Raw genomic sequence first — 18,430 nt, forward strand, 5'->3', positions numbered from 1 at the left:
CAAAAACATATGAATGTGAGCAAGACAATGCTTAGGAGGTGCAACAAATGGGGATAAAGTCTCATCCCTTACACATGGATATATATGACTGCTAACAAGCAATCTCACTTAATTTAACTTTCAACAAAGGTATGACAATTAGATTAGAATACATTTTTTTTTTTACCTATGATACAATGTTAATTCATTTTATATTTTTGTAAGTAATTTGAATACAAAATTTTTGTTTGCTCTAATACAATATGGATAATATATAAGTTGAAGCTAAACAAAATAGATAATTTTATTTATTTATTTTTAATCTGGATTCATATCTCTAATTGCGTGGGTCAAATTTATTTTCTCATCGAAGGCTTAAATTAATTACGATTTTTTCATAATCAGACGCTGTAAAAATTTGAAAGTAACTTTTTTGTGCTCTATTATCATGTTGAAACTTTTTAAACTTTTGAACAAGGTGGTCGAAAGCCGAATCTAGATCGAATGCAAACCATGAAGATAAAAAAGGCCAAGCAAAAGGAAAAAAAAAAAAAAAAAACTATAAAATCCTATGTCTTTCTAGTCAGGTTGTATCTGAATTTAATTAAGAGCAGTAATTGAAAACTATGAAAATTGTGAAAGTAAAAGGGGGTGACAGTAGCAATGTTTTCTTTTGAAGTCAGAGACCAGTATCCTAGACTATAAAATTGTATAAGGTAATTTTTATAACATATGGTCTTCAAAAACTTAATAAGTGTACTTTCAGCCCTGGACTTTTCATAATTACTTAATTCGCGGGAGGTTAGTGAATGTGCTATTATGCTTAATTTTTTCAGTAAGTTTAAATTTACTTTTTAGAATATTAGTGTTAGGATGAATAGATCAATCAGAAGTGAAAATGGTGCAAGTGAATGTTAAGGGAATAAATCCCACATCAGTTAAATACCGAAATATTGACCAACATAAAAAGAAATTGGGCTACTCCTCTTACTAAGGTTAACCTTATGAAGATGGACCCTAAATCTTAATATGGTATCAGAGCCCAGTAAGCTCCAACGAGCTATTCGATCCGATTAAGTCTCAAAAATAAGCACACGAATTTCAAGATTGGTCTGTTCAAAAAGAGCCACCATCTTGCAGGGCATGTTAAGGGAATAAATCCAACATCGATTAAATACCGAAATATTGACCAACATAAAAAGATATTGGGCTACTCCTCTTACTAAGGTTAACCTTATGAAAGTGGACCCCAAATCTTAATAGTGAAGCCATGTAACAGACCACAGCACAATGAATAGGAATCCACCACTCTCATAGGGGCCACCAATCTAAAGGTAATTTTGAAAATCATGTTTGGTAAAATAAGATCACTGCAAAAGATTTATGAGATGTCACCAATGATCCTCCTTTGTCACTGGTGGAAAATGATAATAAGCCCAATATTGTATGTAAAATCAATATAATAAATTAAACTTTAGTTTCTTTTTGTATTTTATAATTTATTGTACCACACAAGACATTAAAGTCAAAAGAAATATAAGACGTATATTAAGTCGTGTTCTTCTCTCACTTACAATATTAGTGATTGGTCCTTTATCCATACATAATTTGGTATATTCTTCAATAGCTAAATGTGCTTGTTAAAGTGATCAAAGATACGTTCTTAACGAATTTAATCTTAAGTTGTCGCATATAGGATGGACAAGATACCTTATTTTTAAACAGCATGAAACTAATGAACTTAAGATTAATGAAACAAATAATAAAATCTGTTTAATTGTTTTATATATAAATAAAAAGAGAGACCACTTTTATAGTGCTATACTGATGAATAACCTCAGAAAGAAAGATTTTGTACTTTCTTTTATCCAAGAAAGATTTCATACTATTATAGAAATTCCTAGTTTAAAATCTGAACTTGAAAGTACGCAAGGAATCAAACTATTATGGAAGTTCCTAGTTTAAAATCTTGAACTTGAACGTACGCAAGGCTTAAGCTAGGAAGATATCATTAGACTTCCATTATACGATTACAAAGGGAATAATCTTTTTACCTGTCGAAAATCATCTTATGCTTTGAAAATTATATCTTCAACGAAAACCTGAGAATTTTTCTTTTTCATAAGTTGACAATTTCAAATGACTTAGACATTCAACTTTCTTCACCTGGTCACTCAATCCACTTGCAATAAAAAAATTAATCCCTAGAATTTCTTCTGAAATATGGACAGTGGAGGCTTCTAAAAATACTTTGTTGACATAGCAAAATCCAGGAACAATTTCTGGTCTAATTGACAACAATATTGACTGCTTCCTTCTCTTCTTTTGGTTGATTTTATGAAGAATAAAAAAAAAAAAAAAAAAGAAAAAACTGCATTTCTCTTTGATCATATAAAAGTAACAATAAAATAAAATAAAACTCGTGGGTTAATTTTGACTCTTATATGTCAAAATGGTAGACAAAGTCACTCCTGTTTGGCCCCTATTTTGTGGAAATGAAAATGCGTAGAATAGATTTTTTTTGAAAAATGAGTGGTTGAAAAATAAGGAAATTTTTTCGATTTACGTATAATATTATTTTATGGAAGATTGTGTAGTTGAAAATAGGATAGAGAAAAATGAAATGTAATGTAATAAAAATTAATGGGGGCCAAACGGGGCTAATCACGAAGATTTCATGACATTAATTAGCTGAACTAATGTCAAATACCAAGAGGTTGGATTGAATCTAAATATCTCTTATTGAATTATTTAGTCTCAGATTGAGAGCATCCTCAATATTATGCTTGAAGATGATAGAACTTCAATGCTCTTTAGCATGATATTGAGTCCCGCATCTCTACCATTTCAACACCAAAAGATTCATCTACTTTCAAGGGTAGTTCAACTATATATAAATCAAAAGCTATTATCCGTAGAGATTAATTTGAGGCATTATCAGTTACCCATTTAGTCAAAAAAAAAATTAGCTTCTAATTAATGAATTTTGACCTGATAGCCGGTGGTCTTATACCGTTAATTTGGCTGAAAAACGTTACTTATTTTAATCTCTTCTATCTGTCTTTAAACGGTGAACATGAATTTTTCGTACCTAGTTTAATAATTAATTATATACAATAAATAATTAATGAGAAAAAGTACTATTCAATTTTAAGTTGACAACCTTTTGGATTGTATATTGGGGTTTTGACGGTTGACATTTTCGTTTTTGGACGTGACATGCAAAGGTAAGCTAGACTTCATATTAATTTTTTTTGTCAGAAGTCAAATAATGGTGGTTATAAAAGACATGGTTGTACTTTACATACATACAGATATAGAAATTTTTTTCAATATCAAGATCTTACAAAGGATTAATAGCGAAGGCTAATTCGTATAAGATTATAGATAGAAGAAAGTAAAACTATGTCGTTTTGTACTCGTGATGCTGCAGGAACGCTAATAGCAAGGAAGAAGGTGAGTTAGGTTCTTTTTCTTTTTTTGGTTTGAGTTTCTTGTTCTGTCCATCGCAGTCCCATCTTAACGTTTTGCTAGCTTGTTGTGGTTAAGCGGAGAATTGTGCCTGAGAATTTGTTGAAAGGCTTCTGGTTTTGAGAGCGTTGCGTTTAGTATTAGTTAATCACCAAAACACTGCTCAATAAATGGGATTTTCATCCAATATATAATTTTAGATTATAAAATTAATTATTTTTATAATCAACCATTAACTATAAGGTTGTAATTTATGCTCCCATTTTTGTTTCCTCATGAATAGATGATTATTATCTTATTTCAGGTTGTAGGTGTGAGAAATGCTGAGGAAGATAGCAGTTCATATGTTTCTTTGCCTAATGGAGATGATCTTGGAAGTGACAAGAAGGTAAATATAAATGTAATTTATTTTCAGATTTCATGAATTTAAAAGGATCAACCCATTGATTAAACTGTATAATTGTTTCTTAATACTTCAACACTAATATGTACTAATTATGATCTCCACCTTTATCTGATCTGTATATCAACCCCTGTATATCTGTTAAACACTATTTCTCTGCGTGATTATTGATTTTCTAGATCTAGTCAAGTCGTGTATAACAAATATGAACATCACAAGTCAATACATATGTACACACACATAAAACACAAAATCTAGTAGAAGTAGTCACAAATACTTGGTCCTATAGCCATAATTTTTGTTGCTTATTTGTAGATATATTCAAGTCATATTATTAAACAGTATGGAGCTTATTATTATTGTTAGTTCAAAAAGAAAAATGTAATTAAAGATCCAAAATAACCAATTTGAAATATATTTTTTTTAATCATCCTCTTAGAATGCTTGCAATTATAGTATCTCTTATTAGTTTGTAAGGAGCCAGGTTTCATATCATATATAGAAGACCATTTTAAAACTCAAGGATAGGTTGAGAGGGCCTAATGTTGACTTTGACCTTTTTCATCTCAAAGTTTTCCATGCATAAAAAAGTTTTGGCAGAGTTTTATTGTTTAGAGGTATCAATGGATTAAAATTTTACTTTCTCAAAAAATTGTGCTTATTTTGTTTAATTTTTTTCCTTAAATTTTTGGGGATGATTTTATTTTATTTTAGTTGAACTTTCTCAGTAGGGTCTTTGATATAAGTGCTGCTAGTAACGAAATGCTGATGAGCAGAAATATTTAAGCAATAGTTCAATCAATTCATGTGTATATCTTGTCCTAGTTATTTTCTTTTCAATTTGTGAGAATATTGTTTTCTTAAACTTCTGTTATGCACATAACTGGTTAAATTCACGCACTTTTTTTGTTTTTTGGCAGCAGGAGGATCATCTAGAATCAGCTAAAGCCAAAATGGATGCAGTTAGAGAAGACAATGAAAGACTAAAACTGACTTTATCTCAAATCTTGAAAGATTACCATTCTCTGAAAAAGCATTTCCATAGTATTGCTCCACAAGATGATGAGCCCACAGTACAAAAGAATACGCCAACACCAACGGAATTTTTTCAGGGGGCATCACTTCCGGATCTGCCAGTGGTAGAAGAATCCAAGCTCGTTTCTCTTAGCCTCGGGAGATTTTCATCAGTTGATGAAAAAAGGGAGGAGAGGAGGAATAACATCGAGAAGAATCATGAGGAGCACTATAAATTTGATGGACTTGAACTAGGGTTGGACTGCAAATTTCATTTAGGTTCTTCTGATGTCATGAAGAATCCAAGTACAGAGAATCGTTTGGATGATTCCAAGGAAGATGAACAAAATGGTACATGGACACCCAGTAAAAGCCTAAAGACAAAAAGAAGTGGAGATGATGAAATTCTACAGCAGAACCCATTGAAGAAGCCTAGGGTTTCTATAAGAGCCACATGCGACACCCAAACGGTTAGTCATCTAAAGTTGATCTATGAAAATTTTTGTCGCACGCTTTTCTTTCTTAATCATGTCGTTTCAGCGTATCAAAATACCCTTATATATATTAACCGTGATTTTACCTCAAGCCTTTACATACTTATTGATATTCGAGCCAACAAAGTTAAGTTTATCATATTGTTTCTATTCTGAATTTATGAACTCCATTATGCAGATAAATGATGGATGCCAATGGAGAAAATATGGACAAAAAATAGCAAAAGCGAATCCTTGCCCTCGGGCATACTATCGCTGCACAGTATCATCGTCTTGCCCAGTACGGAAACAGGTAGATTATATATATATGCATTTGTCAAAATCTTAAGCATACCACGCTTTTTTCCCTCCACCAAATAAAAAAGTTATATTGAAAACAATTTCTGTCATTACTTTTTCTCTTTTTTTCATCAATCAAAGTATCTGTCAAACTACATGTAAAGTAGCAAAACTACTGTTCTAATATCATAAGTGCTCTCTCTTTTTTTAGGTGCAAAGATGCGCAGAAGACATGTCGGTTTTGATCACTACCTATGAAGGAACACACAACCATCCACTTTCAGTATCAGCTAAGGCCATGGCTTCTGCAACCTCTGCAGCTGCTGCCATGCTAAAGTCCGGCTCCTCCATCTCGCAACAAGGCCTTGGATTCTCAGCCACCTCCTCCACTAGTACTAATCTCCATGGATTGAACTTCAATTCCACTAATAACTTAACCACATCCCAGCCTTCCTATTTTCCTCGACCTTCCATCTCGTCTTCCCAGTCACACCCTACAGTTGTTCTTGACCTTACCACACCTAATATTTCCTCTCACAATAAATTATCTTCAAGCTTATTTTCTGATAGGCCCTCCACGTCCACATGTCTCAACTTTTCATCAACGCCATCATTTTCGTCCTTCAACTCCCACACCCTAAAAGCATCCTTGAATAACGAATTTCATACCCGATCAGGGGCATTGTTCAACAGCAGAAACCATATGGGAGCATCTTATAATTCTCAACCTTATATCCATAGTAATGTCCAAACTTCTCCAGAAGTACAGAATATGCATGTGCATGTGACAGATAAAATTGCTGCTGCAACTAAGGCAATTGCCCGTGATCCAACATTTCAATCAGCATTAGCTGCAGCAATTACATCTTTCCTTGGAAATTCAGGCGGTAATGTTCAAGAAAATCATGGCTCAGGAGGGAATTCTGGACAGAATTTTCATCTATATTTTCCTCAACAATCCATGAAGGATGAGATCGGATGTACAACAAGCTTTATCAACCATTGATTTTCCAACAAAAGAACTTGATATTATTTCCTCCGTTAACATTTTCGAGATGGAAATCTACATGTCACTTGTTGGGAATTTTACGTCAATTCCCTTTATTTCTATTTACCCATAGAATTTTTTATTGTTCAAGATAATAATAGTAAACATGAAAAAATAAAGAATATAACGCAAAAATTATAAAGACCGTCAAAGCTTTTTACTATATGAAAAATTGTTACAATCATATAAAATTTCACTCACCAACCCAATTCCCAAGCATTACAAAGAAAAATAAACCCGGACTTTGCCACACCTATTTTTCTACTCTTTGTATGAAAAGTCTCAAGATGAAAGACTCACAATATTTTTCTCTCAGATCAACTTTCTGGCCACACCCAAAATAATGAAATGTATCCACTATTCATAGGATTAATAACCAAGTAATAGAGTTTAATTTAAATGCAAACAAAATTCCTTTAACAAAACAATGATTCATTCATGTGCAAGACTCCAAAATCGGCTATAAATTGGAGACTAAATTCTGCAAGAATTCTACTCTCAACTTTAATTAGAAGTCTTCAATATAATAACTACATTTTATTATTTGCAATAAAAATCCTCTAGCTTTTGACTTTTGGGGCTATTACCCAAAAATCTCCACCTTGCCGAAAACGAGTCAAAATCTTGTCATCTCTTCTACAACTTTTAATCGTAATACTTGAAAAATATAGGTAAGCCTTTTACATACTTTAACGGTCCCACACTCCACCATATGAGTATAAACCACTCAAAATTATTCGCGAACTCCGAGCATTTTGTCAGCTACATGTCTAAACAACCCTGCTAATAGTTATAATGCAACTCTCCCATTGACTTTCCCAGAGAGCTCATCAGCCATCGACATTACAACACCACCACATACCTACACACCTTTCATCAAATGTCAATCAATGCTATGTGCAGATATGCTGACCCGCGCCAGTAAGAACACATCCTCTATCATGGCAATTGGCTACATGTCTTGAGGATGTTTTCATCTTACTTTACAGCACCACATCTATATCCTCCTCTACTAAGAGAGATGCATTGTTTGACCCCAAGCAGTTAGTCGACCCTGTTCCACCTTTTGGACAATTTCTCGTCACGTGGCCAGTCTGACCATAGTTCCAACAAGTTATTTCTTCTTCACGGAGTTGCCCTTCTTTCCCTTTTTAGTCACAAGCGTCGCATTGTCAGATGGAATATTTTGTCCCCTAATCTTCTTTCTTCTAAGATCAAGTTGTTTGTTACTTCTGCGAAGCTCAAAGTTTCTTTCCTATACATCAAGATTGACTTCATATGTTCATAGGTAGACGGAAGAGACCAGATGAGCCTTACTGCCACTACAAGAATTTTACCTTTTCCCTACAAATTTTATTTGTCGGGAAAAACCTTTGCGAACAAAAATTTGTGGGGAAAAACCTTTGCAAACAAAAAATTTTTGTAAGCACGTTTGTAGGGCAAACATCGAGGGGAAAGGTATAAGAAGACAAATTTTTGAAATTTGTGGACTAAAGCTTTTCCCTACAAACCCTTTGAAGACGAATACGATTCGTCGTGTAAGTTTTCTCCCTACAAAATAATTTGTCTGCTAAAGTTACTTTTGCCCACAAAGTGATTTCGCTTGTCCCTACAAATTACATTGTAGGCTAAAACATCCACATTTTCCCAACAACTAGAAATTTGTAGCAATATGGTATAAACTATTTTGTAAGCTAAATCTGTTTTCCTACAAATAATTTTTCGTAGGGAAAGCATGTTTGCAAACTATTATTAAAGAAATTAAATTATTTTTACATAGTAAAATTTTTAATGATAATCAAAATAATATAAAGATACAAAAAGGCAATATATTAATTAAAATATGTAATGTTAATCACTGTAACATTGAATCCAATACATATCATCAAAATATAAATAAAAACCATTCACTAAGTATGGTTGATTTTAAATTTAAAATAAAAACCGTACACATTGGACAATGTGACCGAATGATGGCTGCAATATCATGAACTAATGGAAGAGATATACATCCTCATGCGGATCTGATGAAGTTATACAGGCAAAAGAGCCACAATCTTTAGCTATATTATTCACTTGCTTATCCATTAAAACTGCCCTCCCATAACTACTATTCTTATTGTTGCTGTCCAACCATTTTTTTACCCTGCTCCCTTCTTCCCTTCTTGACGATACCAAGGACCTGTAAATCAGAAGATATCTTATTAGAACAGCCAAGAATCCTTCTGATTAATCCAAGCCAATGACTGAGCAGGGGAGAGCAGGAAATTGGGTAAAATATAAGTCAGAACAAGTCAAATAAGCAACATCTAAATTCATGATGCAGAGACTGAAAATATCTACAACATTCAAATATATAGAAGGCATCACCAAAATTAAATACGCAAACTAAGGTTGTGGGAAACATGATTACCCACCTCCTCATCAAGACATTCAAATTTCCACACACTCTCACCCTCTTTGTTTATTTCATTTCACCATCGTAATCCTGTCAAGATGTGTCCACTCACATTCTTGACTACCCAAAAATCAAGAGCAGCTAGAAGCACGGTAAAAACAAAAATAATGACAAAGCTATCAAAAAGTAGAGCTGAAAGTATGTAAAATGCCAAAGCTGCAGCCTGCCAAATGAAAGAATTTAATGTTATCCACTAGTAAAATTTGCATATAGAAATAACATCACAAAAGAAGATAATAAATGACGTTGAAAAACACGTGGAAGAAACATATATTTGGATGAGCATAATTCTCCCCTGCAGGCTGATAACAGAAAGAGAGAAACTTATGATGAGCAATCAAGCAATGTTACTATTCATTTATTTTTAGTGAGTTTGAGAGGGGTGTTGTGCTTAACCATGACTTACCTACACTACAAAGAAGAGGTAAGTGCCTGTCAAAGACAGCTCAAATGATAAACAATCACTGAATAGCTTTTAATGAAAATCTACCAAACAAGGTTTACAAATAAAAATCTAGATGTTTTACTCCACACTGCAAATCAGTAACTACATCCAACTATAGCCCTGCCTTCAACATAAATTTCATAACAAGAATACCCAGTTTAAATCTAGAATCAACCAAACGATCTTTAACTGTGCAAAAATCGTTAAAACACGGCATCCAATTCAATCTCTCGAACAACCATTGATATCTAAGCTCCATGGTATTATCATCATGAAATTCGAACAACAAAATCACAACTTTTACGAATTGCTTGAATTTGAGGGATTGTTTGAATTAGTCATTTTTTGTTCTATTTATGACAAACAGAAATATACATACAGGGATAGTCACTGATAAAATATGGATGTAATAACAAAGAAACAACAAATATATATAAATGTTCCAACAGAAATGAAAAAGGGGGAAAACTGGCATCATCTCAAAACTCTCCCCAGTACAAGCAACTTAACATCATCGCCATCAATATTAAAGTACAGAGAGATACAGCAGCACAAAAATATCAAAGACACGAGCAAATTGACAACCCAACTTTTTTATACCCTTGCTCCATTTCCATTATGTCCATTTGTTCCATTTACCCCATTAGACATCTTTTGAGAAGCAGCAGATTTCTTCCTCTTCACAACTAGATACTAGATCTGGGACTGCACAAGGACATAATTTGTAATGGCTGAACATTATTACATCTGGGGCAAGAAGTTCTAAAGATTCAAAGCACATTTTAATCAGAAAAAGATTACATCTAATAAGTTGGTTAAAGCACAATTTTAATCAGAAGTTAAAGAAACAAAACATTATAATAATTTTGAGCACGCAACATTTTCAATTGAGTTTGAACTTTAACTTTACTGTAGATCTACGATATTTCCCTATAACCCAATAAATAAATTGATAGCTACTTAATAAACGAATTAATGGTAAACAAATAACCCAATTTACATTTCACACAATATTCCCCATAAATCCGATAACAATCCAACAAATAAAAAATCAATAAATGATACCTCTTAGATGTCTCAAGCGCTGATTTGGGTCAATAAATTATTTCAACAATACTTTACTTTTCATTTTTCAATATATATTTAATTATTTCAATAATACCTGATCTTTTCTTTTTCAATATATATTTAATTTATTAATAATTTGAATTATTTTAGCAATATTATTATTAATTATTTTATGAACTATTTAGTTTTGATGAATATACATTTGACATATTCATTAACTTACTTTTTCGTTTTTCAATATATATTTAATTTATTTAACTGTATTTGACAAATTGATTATCTTTTCAGTTTTCAATATATATTTGATTTATTTAATTATTTGAACAATATTATCATGAATAATTTTGTCAATTATTTAGTTATAATCAATGTACATTTGACAGATTCATTCCACTTGATTTAATAGTAAATTAAATTTATTCAAATTTTCTTTTGGAACAAAATATGAATAATTTTAGAGTTTTCTTTCAATTGTTTATTCAATGATTGTTAATATACATAGAAGGTAAATGGGGGGGTGACATAATGCGTATCTATAATAATTTTAATTGATATATTCGATGCATATTAGGTGAATATAAAGAAAGTATGATATTTGTTGGATGTCGAGTTCAGATAAAAGGGTAAAATGAGAGACCATTCTAATTGACTTCCTCAACTATTTTAAGTGTTTTCACCAATTGATTTTTATTTCATTTGAATAAAAAATTATTCCACATAAACAATTTGTATTCATTGTTTTAGTGTGTTATGTGTGGAGAATTTACTAGGGTGGTATACGTTGTTTGATTAATGACTAATGGGTAAATATATATGTTGATTTTTTTGTACTTTCAAGAATCTAAAGAAATATATATGTTGAGAGGCTGCAGTTTTTGTACAAGCAAATTGAGCGAACAATTGGATCCATAATATTGATAATGTGAAACTTGAATGAAAGATGGAAACAGATCTTAGCTTTCATTCAATTGGTATAAATGTGCAGCATCCAAAATGTTGAATGTTATGATAGGAATATGCATATAATGCAGTACGTGGTAGTTAAAATCAAATGTATACATATACATAGAAGTTCTGTATTTTGTGCTAGTGACTGTATAATCATTTTTCTGGTAGCTTACAGTAGTTGCGTGCTTCTAGAATTAAAAAAAATACCAAGAATATTTGAAGCAATGTTTACATCTCAAAAACAGTAACTCATTGGTCTTCTGGATGAGTCTTAACCCGAGACTCAGCTTGAAGTTACTACACATTTGAAGTTCAGTTTTTTTTTTTTTTCTTGATAGTAGCATAAGAGACACTCCTAGTGTTGTCATTCCTTTTTTTGTTTGAAAGTTACGATTTCGGTTTCTTCATCCGGTTTGTAGTCTGTTTTATCCTTTGGTTCTGTTTCAGTTTCTTAAGGTTCTGTTTTCTATAGTGTATAATGTATATGATGTTCGTTTCATAAATTGCATGCATTCATAGGTCGAAGTTACTGGAAATTATCTTGATTTCAGGCTAATTCAAAAATTATGTGATACACGGAGACTGGAATTGATATGAAACAGATTTAACAAAAACTACTGAGAGTTTTCAAGGTTTCAACTAATATTTCCACTGAGGTTTCCACTGCCGGTCCATCCTTCTTGAACTTGAACTGAATATTGCATATGCCAAAGAACATCTTCCACTGTTGGGCGCTTGCTCGAATCTTTACAAAGGCAGTTCATGGTGATTTGTACTACGGTTTTTAGTGATTCGTATGCAAAAGTTCCCCGTATGGAGGGATCTATTAGTCCTCGCAGTTCTGTTGGTGTTGCTGATAATCTCCTTTCGAACTGTGACACCATTGGATTGATTTTAGATTATAGGGAACTATAACAACTCCAGCTATGTGAGAATTGAAAGACTAAAACAATAACAATTATAGACGAAATGTATGGTTGGTATGCGGCATTAGATCATGGTGAACTGTTATCATTACCTGAAACTTCATGTCGTCTAGTTCACTCTGTGAATTTATAGGTCTACCAGTGATAACTTCAGTCAGAATAACTCCCAGACGATAAATATCATCCGTCTTTGGATTTTCAGGGCCTTCTGTACCACCCTGCGAATTTCGAGCATATGAAACAGCGTAATCACTCTGCTTAAGCATTAGTAACTTTTAATTCTTCAACTTAAAATTAATTTTACCTTAGACAGCAGCGCCAAATTATAGCTGCTTATTTTTGCAGCGAGGCTCTCATCCAACCGTATGTTCTCTGTTTTCAGGTCATTTCCTTGGACTCCTCCAGTGTGCAGGTACTGGATGCCCCTTGCAATTCCCATGGTAATAGCCATTCTCTGTGGCCATTTCAAAACTTCCCTTTTTCTCCAATCTGCCAATTGAAAAATAGTTAATGTCCGATTATTGATTCAGGAACCAGTCTTTCAAGATCAGAGGCTTATCGAAACAAAGTGAGAAGCCCGGCTGGTCTAACATGCCTAACTCTGTTAATTCCTAAGTTCAATTCCTACTGGAATACCCGATTTTAGAAAATGACAGTTAAGGAAGCAAGTGCTTTTACCACTAAGAAGATCTCTTAAAGACCCTTTGGCAATGTTCTCAAGAACAACAAAGACTGTGGTAGCTGTGTTAGGGTGGTCCTGGTATGTGACAATGCAGTGTCCAAGAACACTGACCAAATGTCGATGCCTAAGCTTGGATATTACTTCCATTTTCTGTTGCAGAGCTTGAGGTGAATGTTTTTGTTTTAGTTTTAGACATTTCACTAGAACCACTGAACCATCTCTAAGCCGACCTTTATAGACCTGTCAAAATTCATGGCGGAATAACTTTGAAGTTTTCGTAATCAATCAAAACACACACACACAAAATACAGGATTTCTTACCTGATCCTGGGGTCCTCCCACCAGATTAGATGGATCAAAATTATTTGTTGCATCTTCCATTTCCTCCTGTGTGAAAACATGATACGGTGGCAACCCAAGTGATGTAAAACGCATTGGCTGTGGCAAGTGCCCTAAAATGCATTTTTACTGGAATCATTTACTTGATTAAATATGTATCAGGTTAGAGCATTCAAGAAGTTGAAAAGGAAAAAAAAGGATCCAGAGACTTGCTTCCATTTCCAATTGGAGAGCCGCGTACAGAAGTTTTCTCGATAACGAAGCTGTCACATTTGAAATTATTGGCTCTGTTTCGCTGTAATTTCCTGAAGAAGGCCAGGAGCAAGAACCCGAATACACCTAAGATTGCGATAATGCCCCCAATTATTCCAAGAAAAATGCCAGGCTTCAGGGTGGAACTCTTCCGGTTTCTTGCAGGTGGCTGAACAGCTAATGTTTCATCATGGCAGAACGTATAAGGGCGCTGATACTTTGTCATTGTATTCGACAGACAATTCCATGTACTAATGACCGTCTTTTTTTCCGCATTTGACCCAAGGCAAGAAGGTAAGTTCCCAATCAAAAGGTTATAGGAAATGTCTATAAAAGTAGGATTCCTATTGCAAGATATATTTGTTGAAAGTGCTCCACTGAACTTATTTTTTGCCAGATTGATAAACATAATTGATGGTAGAGAAAACAAGAAAGACGGAATCTGTCCAATAAGTTTACATGAAGAAAGATCGAGTACTTGAAGCTTATTAAACGCATTGAAATCTTGAGGAATTTCAGATCTCAAAGAATTGTTCCCTAAGGCGATACTTATAAGACTGTTGGCTAAGGATGGAAATTCTGGCCCCAGGTGATTGTTACTCAAATCCAGTTCTTCAAGTACTTTTAATCCTTTGAGATCAGGAACACTTCCATTCAGCAAATTATTACTCAAGACAAGACATCTTAGATTTTGTAAAGTGGCAATTGATGGAGTAATGCTACCATAGATGAAATTAGAGCTAATATTTAAAACTGAAAGTGATCGAAACCGGTTAATTTTATTTGACAAGGGACCCCATAACCCTAATGACACTAGAGATAACTTCTGTAGATTTGAAAGCTTTGTCAGGACAGTGAAGAATGAGTCTATTGAAAATTTAGCTGAAAGAGTTTGCTGAGAAACTGCAAAGTTCCCGGGAGAAAGTTTTGGAATCTGGGACGAAGAACTTTTGTTTCCTACAATGGTTAATTCAGTAATGTGATTGTTTGAACAGACAATTACAAGAAAAGGGGTGTGAGGGAGATAACAAAAGCTAGTCCAATTATTCCAATTTTGAAGAACTGGTGGAAATTCTAGAAACTGTTGAACTTGAAAAAGGATTCTGTTTTCTGCTGGTGCTAGTTGTGCATTGGAAACTGGTGTATAAAAATGGAAAAAGAGTACAGCAGAAACTAAGAAAGTGAAGTGAATCCATGAATTTTCCATTCCTCTATAGAAAAATGAAACTGAAATGGCAACTTCACAGTTTACAGACCTTGATTGGATTCATAAGGAAAAGTGAGCTTGAAATGATCCGGAGCTTTTGTTGCTCCATAATTAGCCACGGGATTATGGAGCAAGAATATAGCCTAGCTTCTATTACTTCCTGTCAACTTTTATTGCGTTGTTTATTTAGCCCAAATAAGTCTTTCATTTTACTTTTTACCTTATCTAAGTTATTTAATTATTTGTGCATCAGTTCCTATATAAGATAATAAGATATCATCTAGCATTGTATTAAGCAGCTTTTGATGATGAATAAGTTAAATTTGATAAAAAGTTTCCAACTTTTTCATTAACCCTATCTCAATATTCGTTACTTTGAATCAACTAGTTTATTATTGCTCGCTTCACGTTGCACTATTCCTTCATTCTTTAATACTGTCCAATATTGTAGCGTCCACGTAACCAAACGAGACGATATGGAAGCCAGTTGTGCGTGGAAAAATGTTCTACGAAAATTAGAAGAAAATTAAAATGTGGGGTTGCGAGATTCAGAGATCTAAAACTGAACTTTTCTATACAAGGTAAGCCATCCTGCTCTCAGTTGGAGCTGTCTCTATTTGCCTAAGCACAAAAGAAGCAAACTGTTCCCTGGTCCTATGCTGCAAGGAGTACAATCTGTGCTGAGTCAGTAGTAGAATATTATTTTCTTTGGAAAATAATAAATAACTTAGAATTAATTAAAATTGAATTCGAATATTAGAGTGCATCCTAAACCCTAAACCTTATATCCTGGCCGAAGTGTTTTTAGCTCAGGCTCATAATTGGGTTGATTGTTCCACTTTATACCTATAGTTATATGGCATCTTAGAAGGCAGATTGATATTTATAAGTGATTTTTATTTCGACATCAACTAGGCTCTGAATTACACAAGTGTTTTAAAGACACATTTGGTATAAGAATAGGAAATAAGGACGTGCTACAAATACAATCACTTGTTAAACAAGTACTAGCTATCTAATGCGACGTACTATACAATAAAGTAGGAGATCTCACTATTAATAAATAGCATGAAAAATAAATGTAGGGAATAGTGTAGATCTAGTCCCACCTATTAGAGATAACACCTTAATAAGAGCCATAAATTTAAGAAGTGAATTGGTGACCAAAATTAATTATGCATGTTGTAACATGGGAAATGTGGGAATATGAGGGATTCAAGAAACTTAATTACTTAACTACCTCACTCTTTTTGGCCTTTAGCTTGAGAACAAGTTTTCTGACTTCTTGTTATTTAAGAGGGAAGATCAAGACAAAATATTCTCCTCGAGAATAAAAAAATATTCCTGCAATGGAGCCTGTATTTTAATGGATTTATTTTGTCACCAGTGTAGAATGAGATTATAACTCGTTCTTGAACGTGAAAATAAAATAAAATAAAATTAGAACTTATTCTTGAATGCATACATGATTCCCGAGTTTGCTTACAATATTCTGGGATTAAAAAAAAGTACCATATAACTGGACATATATGTTGTGTTTTAGTGTTACACTTTTGCTAATTAAGGGTTTATGATATTGCTTTTCTATCTTCGGTGTGTGAAAGGCACCACCGTTGACAAGGACTTAAAATTTCCTCGCATGGAATTCAAATGTCAGTTTCTCTCACATTTTATACCGGTCGTACTAGTGGCGGATGCAGAAATTTCGAATTAGTGGGGCACAATCCAAGAGCAGATATAGGGGGTTGGGCTGTAGCCCAGTCCCTTCCCCAGCTCACTTAATGGTTTTCAGGACAATTTTTTTTTTTTTTTTTTTTTTTTTTTAGTTTTGTTTTTTATTTTTAGGTTTATCTTTTAAAATCTGTTTATAGTTAGCAAAATACTTTTACAAAATTATTCAAACATTTTCAAAAAAAAAAAAAAATCTCAGAAAAGGTTTTTTAGCTTTTGAAAAATCCTTCCAAATAGACCCTATCATTTTTGTAAACTTAAGAAACAATATCGATTAATGACAATTTTAAAAAAAAATTAATAAAATTAATCGGACTTCAAGTTATTGCATGTTACAATTAATAATTACGAAATTCGAAAAAAAAAAAAAAATACATGTTAGCTCGGTTTGTTACATATTAGTCTGGTTTGTAGTCCTATCGATCCGTCCCTAACACAATCAAAATTGCAAAAAAGTTGTAAAAAAAAATTAAAAAAAAAAATTCATATGCAGACATGCTATAGAATGGTTTAATAGGATGTTTGAAAAATAAAAACAAAATGTCTAAAAAAATGTCACTGATATATATGGATAACCAAAACATTTCCATCCGATTACTCCAGATCATCATTGTTGAATTTAGAAATGAAAAATAAAATTTAATTAAATGAAATGTACCACTATTTAATATTTTATTATTTTATTCACCCAAAGACCAAATGAAAGTTTCTCATTCCAAACACACTGTGGCATCCGGGACTTTCTAGTCTATCCACACCACTCACCACTCTCTCTCTCACACACACACACACACACACACACACTCTCATCCTTCTTCCTTCACAGTTTCACCCTCTCTTTCCACTCTCAGTTTCTCTCACTTTCTTTGCACGTGATAGATACACAATACACACAACTAAACACATTTATAGTAGGCTATATCGGTGGAATAGCGTTAATCAATATCAACATTAGAAAGAAGAAGAAGAAAGCCAAAATTGAATAGAATGGGTTTTGATTTTCCAAGGGAAGGGAACTAGGGATGGGTTTTGATTTTTCAATATGGACACTGACACTATGAATCTTCTTCGGTGTTTTGTTGCAAAGGGCAAAAATAGCTAAAGGCCGAAAAATAAATAAATAAAATTCAATTTTTGGAAGTTGGTGGGTCATGTGACCCACTAGGACCCACTGTGGGTCCGCCCCTGGGTTGTACTTCAAATTATTTGTTAGGACAAATTAATATTCATATGACTATGGTACAAAATCTACTTGGAAGTTTAATGTTTCGGATTACATAGAGTTCGCTTATGTCTCTCGTGCATGAGCTAATCTAACGTTGGATTAAGTGTCGCATGACCAACTTGTTTTGGTCAGTCTCCCATCTTTGCTTTGCCAATCAGTCATTACGTGTGCCTGTTCAATCATTACAAGTTATAATAAACATTATAATCTATAATTTAAAATTTTATTTGTTATATTGACTAGTTTTATAATGAACTTGCTATAATCTTTTTGGAATAATGCTACTTTGCTAGAAGATAATTGTCAAAAGTAGTGCCGGAATCCTAGATGACCGAAAGTGATTTGATGAAAAAGATCATTGTGTTTTAAGCATGTTATGAATTTGGTCCGACGATTATGACAATAATGAAATAAACAAAAATAAAAATTAGGAACACAAAGATTTACATGGAACCCAAGAT

The 18,430-nt window shown here is 33.2% G+C and overlaps 2 protein-coding genes across 2 annotated transcripts; one reads left to right on the forward strand and one right to left on the reverse strand.

Annotated features, from left to right (window-relative positions):
• The first annotated feature begins 3,301 nt into the window (after window positions 1-3,301).
• LOC111381928 (probable WRKY transcription factor 61) lies at window positions 3,302-6,744 on the forward strand. The gene is made up of 5 exons (XM_023005779.1): window positions 3,302-3,435; window positions 3,755-3,838; window positions 4,774-5,337; window positions 5,540-5,653; window positions 5,852-6,744. The coding sequence occupies exons 1-5, from the start codon at window positions 3,385-3,387 to the stop codon at window positions 6,644-6,646; spliced, it is 1,608 nt and encodes a 535-aa protein (XP_022861547.1). The 5' UTR covers window positions 3,302-3,384; the 3' UTR covers window positions 6,647-6,744.
• Window positions 6,745-12,164: 5,420 nt separating this feature from the next.
• Window positions 12,165-15,095, reverse strand: LOC111381927 (probable LRR receptor-like serine/threonine-protein kinase At1g14390). Its single transcript, XM_023005777.1, has 6 exons — window positions 13,768-15,095; window positions 13,537-13,667; window positions 13,212-13,455; window positions 12,838-13,022; window positions 12,626-12,751; window positions 12,165-12,479 (listed from the first exon to the last, which is right to left on the reverse strand). The coding sequence occupies exons 1-6, from the start codon at window positions 15,011-15,013 to the stop codon at window positions 12,243-12,245; spliced, it is 2,169 nt and encodes a 722-aa protein (XP_022861545.1). The 5' UTR covers window positions 15,014-15,095; the 3' UTR covers window positions 12,165-12,242.
• Between the last annotated feature and the right edge of the window lie 3,335 nt (window positions 15,096-18,430).

Source organism: Olea europaea, unplaced genomic scaffold (assembly GCF_002742605.1).
Source record: "Olea europaea var. sylvestris unplaced genomic scaffold, O_europaea_v1 scaffold2397, whole genome shotgun sequence".
Taxonomy (NCBI): domain Eukaryota; kingdom Viridiplantae; phylum Streptophyta; class Magnoliopsida; order Lamiales; family Oleaceae; genus Olea; species Olea europaea.

Bases quoted from the DNA above. Each gene is read 5' to 3' on its own strand.
- LOC111381928 (XM_023005779.1), top strand. From the start codon at position 3,385: ATGTCGTTTTGTACTCGTGATGCTGCAGGAACGCTAATAGCAAGGAAG. The intron at 3,436-3,754 runs GTGAGTTAGGTT...ATCTTATTTCAG, and splicing joins CGCTAATAGCAAGGAAGAAG to GTTGTAGGTGTGAGAAATGC. The intron at 5,338-5,539 runs GTTAGTCATCTA...TCCATTATGCAG, and splicing joins CCACATGCGACACCCAAACG to ATAAATGATGGATGCCAATG.
- LOC111381927 (XM_023005777.1), bottom strand. From the start codon at position 15,013: ATGGAAAATTCATGGATTCACTTCACTTTCTTAGTTTCTGCTGTACTC. The intron at 13,668-13,767 runs GCAAGTCTCTGG...AATGCATTTTAG, and splicing joins CTCTCCAATTGGAAATGGAA to GGCACTTGCCACAGCCAATG. The intron at 13,023-13,211 runs GTAAAAGCACTT...TTCAATTGGCAG, and splicing joins TTTAAGAGATCTTCTTAGTG to ATTGGAGAAAAAGGGAAGTT.